The 18,062-nt window shown below is 41.1% G+C and overlaps 1 protein-coding gene across 2 annotated transcripts in view; it reads left to right on the top strand.

The window, feature by feature from the left end:
- Positions 1-2,157: 2,157 nt before the first annotated feature.
- The window catches only part of pawr (PRKC, apoptosis, WT1, regulator), a 70,083-nt gene continuing 54,178 nt past the window's right edge, over positions 2,158-18,062 (top strand). The window contains exons 1-2 of one of the 2 annotated variants that reach the window (XM_085137470.1): positions 2,158-2,297; positions 2,535-3,233. In XM_085137470.1, coding sequence (XP_084993596.1) covers positions 2,667-3,233 — 567 coding nt within the window. In that variant the 5' untranslated portion in view covers positions 2,158-2,297; positions 2,535-2,666. Of the gene's footprint in view, positions 2,298-2,531; positions 3,234-18,062 lie in introns of both variants that reach the window. The other variant, XM_085137469.1, reaches the window with a different exon arrangement.

Genomic DNA, 18,062 nt, shown 5'->3' with positions numbered 1-18,062 from the left:
CACTGCATCAAAACAACTCCCTAAATACACTCACCGGCCACTTACATGTTGCCGGTACCAGTTTTTTTTTTTGTTGCCTTAATTCATTATGGAATCGATTCAACAAAACTGAGGAAGCATTCCTCAGAGATTGTTGATCGTTGTATGGGAAAATCCTAGGAAAACAGCTGCTTCTGAAATACTCAGACCATCAACAACGTGTTGCATTCAAAGTCAGCGAAATCATCTTTCTTCCCCACTCTGATGCTCGGTTTGAATTTCAGCATGTCATCGTGACCATGTGTACAGGTCTTAATGCATAGAGCTGCAGTTATGTGATTGGCTGAGTAGATATTTCTGTTAGCAAGCAGTTGAACAGTTTGTACCTAACAAAGTGGCCGTGTAAGTGCCTGAAGGCTTTTCACTATGCTGAGGTGCAAGGATTCCTTCTAGAAGGACTGTTCCCGTCTAAGAAACACACTGAAAGTGTTCACACTAACATTCATTTTTGCTCTTTTTTTTAATGTAATGGAGGTTTATTATTGTTATCAAACATGTGTTCTGTCTGTTGAACGCATGATTCGGTACTTTGAGGACTCGGATATTTCAGAGCAACAACTGAGTACAGATATAATTGCATGTCGATTTTTAAAGTGAAGTTTCAACTTTGAGCAGCGCACATTTTTTGTAAACTGTCAAGTCATAACAAAAATAAGATGAAATGAACTGCTCAGTCATCGAAAGTTGCCCTCACCCTACCCAGGGATCAAGTTTCCCTGAAAGCATTTCATCTGATCAGAGCTGGTTGGGTGAGTTATCAGGTGCCTAAGGGACTCTGTGGGACCTGCGTGAGAGAAGTTGTTGAGAAATGCCCTTGTGCCGAAGTGTTGCACTGTGACTATGCAAATATCAAAGGGCCACTGAAGACGTGAAATCAGCGACACCGTTGCTGTTGACACAAGTCAGAGCCGCATAGGTGTACAGGGACTTTAACAATAACATTTTCAAACTCTCAAACTCAACTCTCAGAGCAAAATAGAAAGTTTTCAGTGAATTACAGCTTAAAGCAAGGAGTGGATGGATTTTCAAGGACAGGTCTGGACCCACCAGAGGGTCCAATTTGACCAACTGATGGCTAAAAAAAAAGTATGAAAACAGCAATGAAATTGTAAAAAATGAATTTCGATTGCTGAGTGGTGATGCAAAGCCAGCATAACTACACGGGGGTGAACAGAATTCTAGACCTAGAGACAGTGTTCGGATCATAAAGAAGTAAAATACGAATGTTTATTACAAAAGAAACTGTACATATGCAGAGTTGTTGCTTTTGCACTGTTAAATATGCATGCACATGTTATGACAGCAGACCTTGCCCTTATTCTTACGAAGCAGTTAATCATGCTTTTGTAACTGGGTGGCTCATCAAAGGAGAAAATGCTTCTTCTTTACACTTTTTCTTCTTACGGCAAGGTAATAAAAAGGCCCCAAAGCTAATCTAAAGAGCATAAATGCAGCTCTTATACAAATCAAAATGTTTATCAAATTTCTAATCGACAATGGAACCAATTCTTTCCTTTCTTTACACTTATTAAAGAAAGGTAAGGAGGGATTTGCAGTCATTTTACTGGTCTTGGCTAGTTTTTTGTAACATAGATAGATAAATACTTTTCAAAATTATAGAAAATGATTGTCATATTCACAGTGAAGAAATATGTCCCCCTGTGCAATGACTGCAAATGGCAAACAGAAAATAATCCACATACAAAATTAGATAAATAAACCAGCTGGTGATTTAAAAACAATAGAAACAATTGTAAAAAAATAAATAAATAAAAAAAATAAAAATAAATAATAATAATAATAATAATATGAGAATTAAAACTGAAAAAGATATAAATATATACAAGCAGAATAAAAGAATCTGAGCTGCTTGAAACTTTGTACATATACACTTTACACAACTTACATATAAGGAAGCATGAAAATATAGAAATGTTATGATAAAAATAATTAACTATATTAACCTTTATTTTTATGGAAATATCGCCGATAAGTATTGTAAAAGCTTTAACAAATGGCCTTAAACCCGAAAGCACCTGTGGGAACAGTAAAGAGTTATTACACAGCGCCCCTCCTCTGCTTCGGCTTTAGTCGGACGTGTTCGCGCACTTACGGGATTCAAGCCGGTGTTTTCAGAGGGGCAGAGCGAGCACGGCGGGTCCCAGCTCCGCAGACTACAGCAGTTCATGTGAGAGCAGCTCGGGCACACCTGGTTGGACCGTGAAGAGCAGTTCAGCGACCGAGACAGCTCCACTCAGGTGGGTTTCTACCTGAATTTATACCTTTGTTGTTCTCTCGTCAACTTCTCCACACTCTGACTTTCTTCTTTCGGGCGGAAAGTTACCTTAGAGATAAACGGACTTTGTAAACTTTCTTTTTAAACAAAACCCGTCCTGCACGCGGAGTATCGCGAGGTGGAGGTGAAAACACCTCCATAATGAACAGCTGAAAGTTTACTTGTCCTGACTTTTTATTTTCATTCTACCTTTCAGCAGCTCCCGAGTTAATCACTTGAGGAATGCGGTGCAATTAGGACGGCGACCGAGAGCTGAAAATTCACATCAACTTCAACTTTTAAGTTACTTTTTTCCTCCGTTCGACTTTGAACTTATCAGAAAAAAGGGATCATGGCCACAGGCGGATTCAAGTCAAGCGCCGCGACGGACTTTTTGGAGGAGTGGAAGGCAAAACGGGAGAAAATGAGAGCCAAAATGCTGGGGGACATTGCCGCAGCCACTGGTACTCCCTTGGGTGCCAGCAATACAAACAGCAGCCGCTACGCCGTTCCTCCTCCATCTCCTCCTCCTCTTCCTTCGGCCACCGAGTTCACCAACAACGGCAACCCGGACCGAAACTCCTCCGCTGGGAACTGCCACCCCTCCTCCTACGCGGTTGCTCGGTCCTCCTCTGGCACTTCTCTAAAGAGGCCCGAGGAGGAAATGCACCACCCCGTGACACCCTCAGCCACGCCGGGAAGCAACCTGAAGAAGGCCCTGCCTCAGCCGGAGAAGACTCAGGACTCTACTCCCATGGCTTGCAACGACAGTGACAAGGAAAGCCCGTCACCCAGCAGCAAGGGCAAGGAGAAGAAGAGCACCGGGCCCAGCGCCAGGAAGGGGAAAGGACAGATCGAGAAGAGGAAGTTAAGGGAAAAGAGGAGATCCACAGGTGTCGTGAACATACCATCCAATGAGGTGAGTCGGGGGAAAAGAGGGCAGAGATTCACCTTAGCATCAGAATGGGTATAATTTGGAGGCCCATTTTGGGATTGGTCATGTTTTTTCTCTATTGGGAATAAAAGTATTCCCAAAAAAGTATTAGTGAAAGTTAGCCTCTTGTATGTGTGGAAATGGGTGGATGCTTGATGCTTGTGCATTTTTATTTTTTGTAAGGAAATAGTGGCTTCTGTGTCTTGCACTTGAACACCACTTGCCTTCCTACACTCCAAATTCCTCCCATACATGTGTCTGGTTTAATCGAGCCTCTGCTGGAGAGAAATGAAAGCAGTTCTCAGATGGTGGGAGAGGGTGGAGGTGTACAGTATGTGTGCTGCACATTCATTGTTATTGGATTTAAATCATGTTGCACTCCTGGCCGATTCCTGTGGTTCAGACACATGCAGGAACTCTGATATGAAGCTTGGCCAACACTGAAAAAACACTCAAATTACACAGAAATTCTCGGAATAGATGCCCACCCTTTTGTTTTTTGTTGGTTTCTTTTTTTGGTAAGGGGATGGTATTCTGATGTGTTTCAAATTGGTCTGTGACCACCTTTCATTCTCCTATTTGATAGCTACCCAGAACAATATGCCCCTGGGGCAGCACAACTTGGAGTTTGACCAGCCTGTCAGTTGGAGCCTCACATCCTGTTATTAGGTGCTCCGCAGTGTCGAGCAAAGCCGTTTGAAAACTGGTCACAAGCCAGGCTGTAATGCTGGGCTTCAGCACTCTGGGCTGCGCCAGATATGCTAGATCGAGCCCATAGGCAGCTCATTATGTAGTAAAGTGGGCGAACCGTCTATTATTGGGGGAAGTAGTAGGTGATCTGATGAGGTGGTGAGCTGATTTGTGTGAGTGGGGAAGAAGGAGAAAGAAGTGGAAGTGCTGTGGTCTGAGAAAGTTTGTAGAACTTCCTGAGGCAGGTCCTTATCCCTAAAAGTATAGTGAGTATGAGTATAAAGATGGACGTACCTGCTGGTTTTGAATTCAGCTTTAAGTGTCCAATGAAAGAAACTGCAGGTTTTCTGTGCACTAGACATGGGTGCTATGTGATGCTGATGTGCTTGCAGTCCAACACTGTGCCCAGTGTGCTTGTAAACTATTTGCATACCCTAATTCCTGTCAGCGCCTTGCAATTCCTGTTAATGTTCTCTTTTAATTGTTATTTAAAAGTTAATTATGTACAGCTGAAGGCAGATCACTACAATTGTTAAATAAGATGACAAATACTATGCAGGTTTAAAAAAAGGTTCCCTGCTGAAAGCATTTGTATTCATCTGACTCCACAACTCTGATTGGTAGGTTCTGATCATCATACTTTGTCAAGCATCGTCACCTGGAGTTAGATAACAGTGATTAAACTGTTCCGCTTATCTTCCGTTAGCGGTGATCAAATGGAGACCTAAAGCCCAGGTGACTGCAGGCCGCCAAAGATCAATCTTTGACTTTTGTCTTCAGCTGCTGAAGTACCTCTGCTGCTAAATATAATGTGACAGATTTCCTGAATGGGAAGCCAAACTTTTCCTCAAGTCGGGCAATCAGAAACCTGCGTAACATGAGATTAATGCACGTGTTTCGCGTTATAGTTAGGCCGGTGATTTCGAAGGAGCATCCCCGGGGACATTTTGACACGTGTCTGATGCTTTCGCACACCCGTGCCAGTTATTCAGAAGGTCAGCAGGGTCAGATGGTTACCAGCTTAGACGATCGTATCTGTTTGGCAGCTATGTCAGAGTTATGTAAATGCATTTGTTGCGTTTCTTGCAGTTAAAGAAAAGCGCTCGTGCACAGATCAGAGGACGCCATGATTCTTTGTACTTTGAGGCTTTTTTGTTTATTTCTGGGTATAGTGCTCTCGTCTGCCTTCATGTATTTATCACATTTCAGTCATACTGCACGGAGCAGCTCATCTTAAGGAAGTGCAATCAAACCAGATGATTACCGCGCCTGAGTTCAGTGAACCATTCCAAATCTCATCTGTTTTAGTGGGCTGAACCGAGCACGATGAAGCATAAACGCTCATTACTGAACTGGACTGGTTTAAACACACTTGCCTGGTTTGAGTTCACCATTAAAGGGTGTACTCCTATAATCAACCTCCAGCATCTTAAATTTGTCTTGAGTATTTTCAGACTTCCTAAAGTTGCAGTTTGAAGTCATTTCCTGCACTGCCTCTGGTGCAGTAACCCCTTCAGGAAAAAGTAAAGATTTGCAATTTTCAATTACTGTGTACCTCATTAACTCAAATATAACACTCAGATTCTACAAAAAATATAAAATTACAATCTTTTGATGTTGTATTGTTCTGTTTATTGATGAATTAGTAACGCCAGCTCCTACTTTTTATCTGTATAGAAAAAAACGTAGTGTTTTTGTTGTTTTAGTTTAATATTCTTCTTAATATATATAAGTTTTTTGGCATTGTGTCACCATTTAAAAGTAATGTTTACCCAACTGTAAGTTTTATAATCCAGCTTTAATTATGGAAGCTTTATCTCATGGTTTGAGATCCTATGAGCTTTGCACACAGATGGAAACACAAAAATCCAGAAACCGGTTGCCCAGCAGATGGACTCCTTTTGTGAAAAGTTTTCTCTTTTCTCCTCCTGTTGGATTGGGGGGGACAGCAAACTATGCAAATGAAGACTTGCTCACACAAGCTGCCTTTGTGATGTGAATATTAGTGGACAGGTGTGAATAGAGATGCCTGGGATTATCTCCCCGCTCGTTCTGTGCAGCATAATAGCTTCTGAGCAGGATTTCATAGCATCCTGGGAACCCAATCTTCTGCCTGTTGAGGCTATAATGGCCCGATAAAAGCTCCCAGCTCTGCATTGCATCAGTCAGTACCTCGTCCAGCGAGCCGGGACGGTGTCTCCTTTCTCTCACCCTGCTCACTCCTGCGGGTCCGAGGGCATTGTTGCCGATGCTGACCTTTGACCTGCACAGCACATTGTGTGTGTCTGAGGAATGCGAAAACAAGAGTTTAGATTCAGTGAGTTCTCTCATCTTAAAATGTTTTGGGTTGTGATGTAAGCACGTTTCCCATCAGGTCACGCTGCCTGCAGTCTTGTGGTGATGAGTCATGTCGCTCATTGTGCCGTTGCTTTTTAAAAAAAATGTATGACCTCTGAGAGTTATGAGGTTGTGGTCTGCCGCTCCAGCCAGTGAACTTTGTGTTTCATGTACATGACTGAGTCTGCTCCACAAACACTGCTGGGGAGCGTGGAGCTATCCGGCCCCTCGCAGCTATTTGTCTGCAGCGTCATTGAAAAGGAGGTCAACAGGTTTAAGGTGCAATGCTGGGCCGAGTGCTCACGCAGTTAACACTCTGGCAATGGGAGGATACGGGAGACAAGAGGGCTCCCTGTTTAACCTAGTTATTTGTGACACCACAGAGTTGTTAATACACTTTAGGCTTCGTACAAACTCATGTTAACCTGTTAACACATGAACCAGACATGACTAATTAAAATTAAACTAAACTAGGTTTTAGGAAAAATGTGATTTCAACTGCAAATGGCTCAAAAGAACCAATTACAATGATATTATGTACTTGCAACTAGTCTTTAAATTTAATCCTAGTCAGTTTGGCCAAATTCACCTGTGCAACAATGATGAAATGATAAGGGAAGCATCTGCTTATTAAGATTGAGATTTCTTAACTCTTCCTTCACTGAAGCTAATAAATGCTAAACTAAAGATTTCTAAAGAAAGCAACTCTTCCAAACAAGCCATACTTGTTCCGTCTTTTTCTTGGCTGTCACAAAGATTAATGTTTTACATGCTGAGGCGCGTAGAGTCTCAGATGATGATGATGATGATGATGATATTATTATTATTTTCTCCAGGTATTGCACAGTCTGGGTGTGACCTAGGTGTGAATTTGTGGGGACGCCTACTCCTGGGAAAATTGTGACATGTTCATTCACACCTGAATGTTCCAGCTCTACAAACTGCCAAAATTTTTGCTTTTATAGAGGTGCTCACGCTTCCAGGTGATCGGTTAATTCAGGACAATTGACTAGTAGCACCTGGTTGCTACTTAATATCTTGATTTCTATGGCAGCAGTAAGGGTGTACTTAGGTTTCCTGCACAGTGTCCTGCAAAAACTTTTTTTCACGTGACCGTAGTTCATTGTGTGCTGCAGAGAAAACAGAAGAAATGCAGAGAGTGCGTCAGTATTTTGATAAATTAAATGGTGTTTTTGTTAAGGCATTCAAATGCAAATATAGTTAGTTGGTTAAAAAAATACAGTTTTTGTACTGCAAGGCCCGTGTACTGTTTTTAATAGGAATATAATGAGAAAATATGAAATTTGTAAAATGTGACGTGCCAGAGGTACCAGTCAGGAGCAACTTGTGAAATGGCACCAGCAGCAAATGCAGGTTTAGCAACACATATTCCTGTTGTGAATATGTGGAAAAACACACAGAGATATTTTGTGTTTGCATCACATGACACATTACTGAGAACTAAAAATGGTGCAGACAAAAGGACACACCTCAAACTGAGCTAATCAGCACATCAGTCACAGGCATCCAGAACTGCACAGAGTTCACGGAGAGCGAGCTGCAGTCTATTCAAACACATCTGCATTCCTTCCACATGGAAATTTCACCAAAAATCCATGTGCGTGTCAGGATACACAATAAAACTGTTTCAGGATAAAGTGTATATAACTGTATATGAAGTGCAGTGTGGTGCAACTCAAATTGGGCTCGTGCACAGTTGAGTTTTGGCATCGGTTCTTTCATCTGCTCTCACAGATACAGTCTGCACTGACATTAATCAGCAAATACCTTAAATTCAAACACCCCTGCCTTGTTTGTTCCCAAATTAGTTTCTGCTCCATTTTGTTCTTTGGTGAAGTTCATTGAAGGGTGAAAGTTTGGAGAAGGGCCATGCTGAGGGCAGACGTTTGGTTCCTTCCAACCCAAATCCAGATGCAGAGAAAATGTTTAAAATTGGTTTCACAGAAAGGATGAAGATCAGCAGATTTTTTTTTTCTTTTAACATATTTGTGGAAAAACTGAAAATAGAGGATGTGACCTTATAAAACATTACAAGGAAAATAGGCAGTTTTTGCTCAGCACAACATCGCCATCATCATCATCACCACCATCACCATCACCATGGTGATCAAGCCATAATTTTTATGCTAGAAAATGACATTTATGACATAAAAATCAGTTAACGGATCAAGATGAGAATTGTGACAAAATATTTATAAAGTTTCTTTCTTCTGTAGAATCAATGCATATAAAACTTGAGTGCACGCTTCACTGCCGGACAATTTCCTTGCTCTTATTTTGAAAGTTTAAGTGACTTGGCTAGCTTTGGTCCTTATGTTTCCTTCCTTACAGGGTGGGCAGTTTACTAAGTATTATTTAGCTGCCTCTCCAGTGAGTTGGGCAAACTCCAGGTCCACGTTCTTGTCCTTGATCTGTTTTTAAAAGCAATTAAGAAAATAGGTTTATAATTGCTGTGCAAGTTATCTGGTCATTGCCGGCTGCAGTCCAAGACCGTTGAGTTAACTTTCATCTGCATAACAAATGGAGTCACAGTTGGGCAAGTTGCTGATATTTCTCTTTGACTAAAGTTTTGATTGTTTTGTGGAAATGAATGCAAACCGCCACAAACAGAATTTAAAGCTTTAAAGTTAAAAGAATCTTTTACTTTTGGCTCTTCAAGCTCGTTATAGTTGAAGTGACCTAAAATGTGCAGTTCAGTAAATGCAAGGCACAAAAAAGTTGGCTAAAGTTTAAAGCTGCAATAAACTGACAGTAGAAATTAAAGTCTGCAGTAGTTTGCTTATTAAAGGCTCTCAGTTCACAGCTGGACAAAAACATGCAAGAATGTAAATTTGCATGGGGTGGAGTGTGTTTTACTTGCTGTTTAAAACCTTCTCCAAACAAGGTCACATCATCACAGTAAATACCACAGGGATTTTATCATAGGCTTAGGTAAGCATTGGGCTATTTGGGCCGGGTGTTTTGTTTCCTCCTTTTCATTTGTTGGTTGAACAGCAGGAATGCTAACCTGTTTAATTAAAGCACGTGTTCGTAAAAGTGAAGTTCCTCCAAGCGAGAAGCACCAGTTTCCAAGGAGAGCATTTTGAATTGTTTACAAAAGCCCTTGTCTGTGGCCTCAGCAAAGGAAGGAAGGAGCTGATCTGCTTCCATGATGAAGTCTTTACCAACCCACCAGGCACCTATCAACACCACATAAAGCACACAGCACCCTTGTAATGGGCTGCGACACATGGGTTAGCTCAGTTTGTAAGACTGTTACATAAATGCTTGCTCCCATTAAAGTGACCTCTGACCAGGTGAGCAGCCATTATGCTGTCAGAAGGCATCAGATCAGTGTTAAACAGGCTGTGAGATGGAAATGTTACTGTGTGTGCATTTGTGTGTGTGTGTGTGTGTACATTTTATAACTTGGTCCTTGGTCAGAGAATTTATGACTGTTTGTACAGTTAAAATCATTGATAAATCATTAAAAGAAACCAAAAGGATTTTAAACAGAATGTTTAAAGTCCTGAACGTAGAATGAGTGTATAAATTTGTGTACTTTCAAACAGACGGCAGTAACACTTTGCTACTGATTCATATCTGCTTACATTTAGGAGATGGGTGTAAAGAAACCACATGTGCTTTCCCGTACAACTGGGGCATCAACAAGTCTTCCAAATAGATTTTTTGTTTTTGTCCCCCCCCCCCCCCCCCCCCCCTCCTTAGTTTGCTTAGAGCAGCAGTGTCAAACATAAGGCCTGTGGGCCAGAATTGGGGGGCCATTCTGGCCCACTGGCTTAACCTGGATTTGAAAAATGTGAAAGAGGACATTCATTTTACACTTTAAACTGCATTTTCTTAAGTTTCTTAAGCCTTTTCTACTGGTAAAGATAAACACTTCTAAAATGGATAAACCATTAAATAACAAGGTTCCTGTTTTCCCACTGTCTGCTATAGAAATGTTTGATTTTTAACAGCAGGTTCACAAAAAACGGAGCTAAAAATGATGTCTTTGCAATTAGTTAAAAAAAACTATAGATTTTTAGTTGTAGAACGGTGAGCTCAATGAGCTAACAGAAGTATTCTGTAAATTTACATACTTCTTAAAATTTAGGGCCAAAGCAGCATTTCTTTATCATGTGGAAAAACTGAGATGTTTTAAATTGCACTTCTTTTAATATACATATATTAAAATATCACAGATTTATTCCATGAGATATTTTCACTGGTCCAGCCCACTTGGGATTAAAGTGGGCTGTATGTGGCCAACGATGTAAAATGAGTTTGGTGCCCCTGGTTTGGAGGGTGTAACACTCTTGTCTACCACAGGTCTGATTGCTTTATCTTGATTAGATCATTAACACAAACTCTGTAGGTAGTAAACTCTGTTATTTTGGTACGTTCAGCTCAGCCGTTAACTGAATGTAAAGTCTTACCAGAGAGTACATTGTGGACATTTGTTATGAGACTTTGGGCTTGGTTTCAAAAACGGGATAAAACTTCAAACTCTCTTGGCGGAATTACTTGTTGTGAGAACAAATAAAACAAAAACAAACAAATGGAGGCAAAAAAGGTCACAAAGCAAGTAAAATTACAACCTTATATGAAACCATCCATCTATCGTTACTGGTAAGAGAGCCATCTTGGATTGTCAAGCACTGTACGACTGTAAATTCTGCCATATATAATTACATAAATGACCATACGTGACAGTTTCACTCTGCTTGAGAGGGACAAAACACAAGAATTGTGACTGACTTAAAACTGCAAGATGTCACTAAAAATTGGACCATCCCGTTAGTAGTCTGTTCATTTCAGACATTAAAAGATCACTTGCCTTTTCAGTTTGACATTTACTTTTGGAGTTTTGCTGCAATCTGCACACAAAGTTCAAACTATCTTTTATCTAGGTCACTGCTCTTTAGTTATGTGGGTTCAGGGACTTTGTAGATTATTACTGAAGAATGACATACCCCCTGCGCAGCGTGCGCAGCGTGCACAGGAATGCACGGTCATGCAGAATTAGTCTAAATCTTGTGAGGTGAAAGCCATCCTGCATGCTTGCCTGGAGGCCGGCTCGGCTATAAGTCGAGACCTCACTGAAATTTCTCACAAATGTGATCAGATGTAGGTGATGCAATCAGCCTCAGCACTGATGTCCATTGATGCAGATTTGTTTTTACACACAGTGAAACGTGTTGATTCTGCTTGAGTCTTCTGCCATCTTTCTGGCTAATCTTTAACTCTTGAGTGTGCGCATATCCAGGATGGAGAAGTTTGCGATCAATCGACGTGTTGTTGTATTCGTGTCAGCCTGGAATTTTAAAACAAACTGCTGAATAGAGCAGAAAATGATCAATGGTGTGGCGTTTGTACTGGTCAAATGTGGTAAAGGCCGTTTAACTGAGTACCCACCATCCATAAGCCATGCAAGTGTTTAACAGAATCCATCCTGACTGTTTTCTCTGCAGGCGCAAAACGATGTCAGAGTGAATAGCCTTGTCCTCATCTGACCTTCGGTTCGGGACATTGTTTTGGCTTTAAAGTTCACGTCTCTCTCTTTACTCAGTAATTTTGCACCTTTTTGTTTGACATTTATATCAGCGTATTGCAGAGCCTCTGTCATAATTCATTTCCTTTATTTTCGTCTTCATTACCAGCATTTAAGCTGAGAAAACAAACAAGATCTGGTGTGTGTTACAGTAACTGGCATGCAGTGTATAAAAATGCACTTTGTTTTTGTGTGTGTGGAGGCACGCACAGATAAACGATAATCGATTTCATGCTTCCGCTTCTTAGAAACAAGCCTCCCTCCGTTGTGTAGTTGTTGGGGATCACTCTGTACTTTGCTGCAGGGGATCTCGCTGGTTTGACCACATGCAGACACACACACAGCGCTTACCTAACAGTGGGTGTTAAGAAACGAAATTGGGGACCAAACGAGGAGGCGAATGTTGTGACTTGGTGCGTCTGCAGTGTGTAACCTACTTGTCGGACATTCCTGTGTGTTTGCTGACGACTGTGGGGAATTTGTGAGTCAGCCCTAATCAGGCCGCTCTGTGTAGGCATTTGGTAGCTTGTCTGTTTGTATTCATTAAAGTAGAATTACTTGGAGACCCCAGCCTCCCTTTCCCACTCTCTTCTATTTTAGAGTCTGGGTCACATTTTGTAGCTTCTGAATCCTTTGGTCTGTGCTCTACATTGACAAGATATTTCAGACTACCTTTTCCCGTATGTATTGCACGGTTTAATGTTGCCTTAAAGTTAGAAGAGATGCAGTGTCTCTTTTTAAATGGACAGATTTTACATTTCCTCATTTCAGTTGTGCAGCGTTGTTTGGTCATTTTGATATTAGGTTAAAGTAGCTAGCATGATGTTTAATCACAACATACAAACTGATGCAAGCTCCAACTGAAGTAGCAATGGAAAAATGTAAACAGGCATGTGCTATAATACTGATTGCATAATTATTTGTGCCGTTTCTTATGTACCTTAGAGAATTCAGTAAAGGCTCAGTCACACTACAGCAAAAATGGGTCAACAGCCTCCACGTGACTAGTAAAAAATGGTGGTTGCTTGGTAATTGCATTGAATTTATTTTTCTGTCAAGGACAACCTGCAGCATTTGTAGTGATCAGTCAGTCACCAAGAGGTTGACTGTGCAGCACCCTCAATGTTTGGGTGACCACTGTACAGGTTGTAGCACAGGGGAGAACCTGTGTCCAGTTATTCCAACTCGCCCTTAGAGGAAGGTTTGCAAAAAATGTTTTAAAATCACTAGTGCTGGTGCACATGGACGAGAAAAATGGTGAAAAGAGAAATGAAGAGATTATGAACAAACAATCTGGGTCCAAGTACTCGAGGCAGGTTTTTAAAAGTAATAAAATGCCTTCATTTTAGTTGACTACAGAATATCAAAGTAATAAGAGGTCTTTAGTGGGCTAAACTAAAGACCTCTTATTACTTGTTTAGACCTGCCTTGAGTACGTGGATCGGAATTTTTCATGCTACTTTGTTTAGTCATCTTTCAATTTTCTTTCTTTTTTATCGACTGACCTTATTAGTGTAGCTAGGTATTTACAAAAAATGCCTAAACAGCACAGACACTGACATAAAAGCAGAGAGGAAATACTGCACATAGTTGCTAAAAGTTCAGCTCAATCTTCAACAAACTTTCTGGTTTTTATAGTTTGAGAAAAGTCCAATCATCAAGTTTATGTTTTGCAAAACTTCCCAGAACAGTTCTTGGATGTTAAAAGCACTCCCAGGATTGTTAGCAGCTTTGCTGTGAATGTGGAAGTAAGGAAGCAGTGGATCTCAAAGTTAAAGATTTAACTGCAAGTGTAAAGTTGCACCTCTGTTAGTTTTCAGATGCCAAAGACTCAACTAGTAATGTATCCTTTCAGCAGGTTTTGTTATCATCTCATCACTTCAGTGTCAAAAGGATTTAAAATTTAAAATATCAAAGTACACTTTGGCCGAAATGAGCCCAGCCTCATTCACGATTCAACCAGAGACAGCCATAGCTCTGCTCACGCTGTGGTTTTATTGCATTGGGGACAATAAGCCTCAGTTATATTTGCATGAGTGAATGCACACTAACAGGCTGATTTTTGTCTGCAGTCTAACAGGTTTCACGCACTGCCTCTGGGTTATGTCACCACGGGACTCACTCAAACTGCTCTGTGAACATCGCTGCTATCAGAGGAGCTGGTTTAACACGTGTGACCGAACCTCCACTCGACAAATGATGGACAAACATGATTACGGTTTGCAGAGCTTAAGAGGGAAAGTTGAGGAGTTAGACAGGGAAATGCTGCTGAACAGGATAATGTTTTCAAGTCTTACCAGTGCTTTGTTTGGCAGGTTTTCTCGTCTTTTCTCACCGCAAAGAGGACAAACTTAATTTTCATAAACAGAACTGCAAAAATGCATATTTTAATATGAAACTTCAGTGGTGCTCTTGGCACACGGGTTGCCCTTGAATGAAAACAAATAATATTTATTAGAACAAGTTGTGTGAGGATTTATGTGGTAATTTTGGCTGCAGTAGAAATTTTCAACTTTCTACTGAAAGTCAGATAGCTGCGAAAGATATTCTCCCGATGCATGGCTGTTTGAAAAGATGCACACGGGCCACAGAAAGTCACACTTCAAAAGGACACAGTATTGAAAACATGGCTCAGTGAAAGGGCAAGGAATGCACGCAGTTGAACCCTTGAAATTGAATAAATATGTGGCTCTAAACTGCCAAACGCATGAAGCCTTGATCTTTAAGCTTTCCTCCACAACAGAGAAGCCAGAAACTGGCTCCAGTCGAAAGAAGGCCTTACCTGCTCTCATGCATCTGCCTTGAAGCTCGAGTGTCTTTGTGTTTGAACATCCTCTTGAACGTGTGTGTACAGTTGTGTTTACCAAGGCAGTGTGCCACTTTGGGACACAATGCTACTTACAAACACTCTCCTCTTGTTGACTTGGAAAATATACATTTGAGACTTTATTTTGAGGGTCTGTTGTGTAATGCAGACATGGAGTGTGCATTCTTTTTCTTCATTTTGAGCCCTCAGAGTTAAAGTATGCGGTGCAGTTTGTAAGACCAGCCAGTTAATAGCTGGATGCATTGCTTTAGTGAGTAATGAGCAAATATTTTCAAGGTTTTCACCACAGTGAACTTGAGCACAGCTCGGCCACCAAAGTGTTCTGCTACCATCGTAAAAAACTAATAAACTTTTATGAACTGAAGGGGACTATTGTGTGTTTGTTTTTACACAGTAGAATGCCTCATATTTAACAGCCTAAGCTGCAGTATAGGCATTTATCCAGTTAACAAAATTATCATAAAATGAGAAGCATAATCAGGAAGACTGGAGAGTTTCCAGATGGAGGAAACACTCTGCCACACAATTTATAAAATGCATATTTTGTTAGAGCAATAAATACATTAGTTTAAAGGTAGTAAAAGTAAAAAAAAGGGGTTATGAATATTCCAATTATATATTGATTAACTTCCATACTGTGGAGTGACATGCAAACAAACATTTGCATTTTCAACTGCAGTTTCTGGAATAAAGCGTCATGACTTCTTAGCAATACTTTGACAAATGCATCTAGACTGGCCGGCATGAATGCAGGTCCACTAACCGAAAAGAAAGACTGATCAGAGGTCGGTCTTTACCTAACAGAAGAGAGAAATCCTCTCGATCCTTTTCAGTTTACATACAGCACTCTTTAATTGACTGTGAAGGCGTTTGACCAACAAGCAGAGGATTCATGTGTTTTATGAGATGACTTAGCCATAATTGGCTTAATGACATTTTCCTACTGCCGACGTGTCATCTTTTGTTGCCAGTGTTCTGACCCAGCCTGCCTCACCCTCCATCACCAGAAGAGGTTGAAGCATCTTGCTACTGTTTCTAGATGAGTAATGATTCAGCAGGTGTTCTGGGGGGACTTTTTTCAGCTGTCTTTGGTTTTAGGTGGATAAACGCTTGGCGGAAACTTGTGCTGTACTTGCAGTAATGTAGCAAGTTGTTGAACCCAAGTGTCCAGTCTGAGACATGCAGAATAACTCAGAGGACTATCAGCAGCACACAGCAGAGACTCTCACAGTTACACCATGGACAGGCTAACAGTCAAACTGATGCTAAAGCGAATTTAGAACTGCCACTTAACCTAACATACATGTCTTTGGACTGTGGGAAGAAGCTGGATTACCTATAGAGACTCCATGCAGCATGATTTGAACCCAGGATCTTCTTGCTGTGACACAGCTATGCTGACCTCGTCACCTTTGGTTTCTTGGTAGAGTGCAGAGGTCCGATTCTGTGGCGTTGGCAATATTTGGTGGGGAAAAACTAATTTTTGTCATATCTCCTTGTGTTTTGAACTTTGGACTTGGGATGAGACTCGCTCTTTTTTTTCCTTTTTTTTTTTTTTTTTTTTGTAGAACCAACACGTTGTCAGACACGCTCAACAACTGTTTAAAAAGGAGGAAAACGATTTGCGTCACTTCTTGGCCTTTCTGCTCTCTTTGAACATAATGTCAGCGTGAATCATCAGAGGTATGTCGGATTCATATCGACCTTTGCTGTGTTTTTCTTTGACGTTGCTCAAGCTGTTTTGTCCGAGGAGCTTTTAACCCTGCCTCGATAACTACGTCATCTGTGCTTATTGGGCAAGATTCTCCTTGATGTTGATTTTGTAACCTGTTTTAAAGTCAGACTGATGATAAATATTTTTTCTGTTTGTCTGTTTCCCCTCTTTCCATGACAAACAGGCTCCATATTGCAGCTGAAACATCTGTTTGCCACTGTTAAATTGTGTCTGTGTTATACAAACGTGCTCTCTGAATTCACACATAAAGCATGTCGGGTAAATTAATTTAAGATGCCTGTCATTATCGGACAGGAAGGCCACGGCACAGAGTGGGATGCAGACGCCGTGATTTGTTCTCTGATCTCCGATCTTCACAGACCGGGACCAATCATCTTTCTCTTTTCTCGTCTAATCAGGCTGATGAGTTGTTACGATGCTTTAAAGCATAAAGTGAATATTTAAAAATATGAAAACAAAATTTAAAACCTTTTTAAGGTGATACTTTCAAAAAAGTATCAACAAATTAGGGCTTTTCACTCTATTCCCAGTAACTGAGGACGGCTGACAAACATGATTTGCAATGCACTAGAAGACAACCACTTGTTATGAGACACTCAGTGAAGTGCAGGCAGACCATGTAATTTCCTCCATGTTATTTTCCTCAGGGGTCTGTGCGCTCACCCCTTTAATTTTGCATCACCAGGCTCGGTGATGTAAACTACGCGCCAAGCCAATCCCAGCAGTGGAATAATTGAGACCGCTATGTTTGTTTTTTAAAAGCTATATCTTTATTGATTTAAAAAAAAAAAGTATAGCTTTATTTAGTGGTTTCTACTTGTTGGCGTCTGGCTGTAACACCTCTGAGTGAAAGTTGAATGGACGGCTGCAGACGCGTTTCAGTCGTTCTTTTAGTTGAAGCCTGTCAGAGTGGCAGATTTGAGCATCAAGGTGTCTTTGAGGCTTCTCTCCTTCTCTGGGTATTAACCTTTGCTGATGGCCTCCTAAAAGATTCATAGCCAATGAAACTTCTCATCAGTGTGACAGATTGGATTTTCATCACAAGCCATCCGGGTTGATTGTATGCTTTTGCTTTTTACAGCCAATCCCGCTTTTCCACCAGCAGCTCCTTGTTTTGCTTTCTGTCTGGTCCTTTTCTTTTCTGCATTTCATTTTTCTTCTGGTATTTGGTCTCTGTACCCTTTAGGTTTATTTTCCTATTTCTGTTTGCTCTCTCTTCTTCTCCAGTTCTAATAAAAACCCCGCTGTCCTCGGCTATCTCCTCAAACAGCTCATTAGCAAATCAGTCCTCGAGCCTGCATGGATGCACCGCCATTTGTTTGCGTCTAACGACTTCAGGCTTCAAGCTCATAAGTAAACATGAGGTATAACTGTGTGTGTGGCCCGTGTGCCCTCTCTTTCTCCTCACCTTTATTTTTTCGCTCTCCCTCCCTGTTTTTTACCTCTGGTCCAGTACTAAATGTGGAGCTGTCCGGGACACGATGAATGGGTCTGTGTCACCAGCGCTCTCTGTCCACAGGGCTGGATTTATCTTCCTCGTGTCAGCCTCAAAGGTCACCCAATCAAGTGCAAACAGTTGCCTCAATATTATCCAGAGAAAGAGGGAGAGAGAGCCTGGCATGTTCTCCTGGAAATTATTTGAGAAACTCCTGAATGTAAACTCAGCGTTTT

This window comes from Neolamprologus multifasciatus, chromosome 17 (assembly GCF_963576455.1).
Source record: "Neolamprologus multifasciatus chromosome 17, fNeoMul1.2, whole genome shotgun sequence".
Classification (NCBI taxonomy): Eukaryota; Metazoa; Chordata; class Actinopteri; order Cichliformes; family Cichlidae; genus Neolamprologus; species Neolamprologus multifasciatus.
Note: the sequence above shows the minus strand (reverse complement) of the source record. Positions and strands in the feature narration are given on the sequence as shown.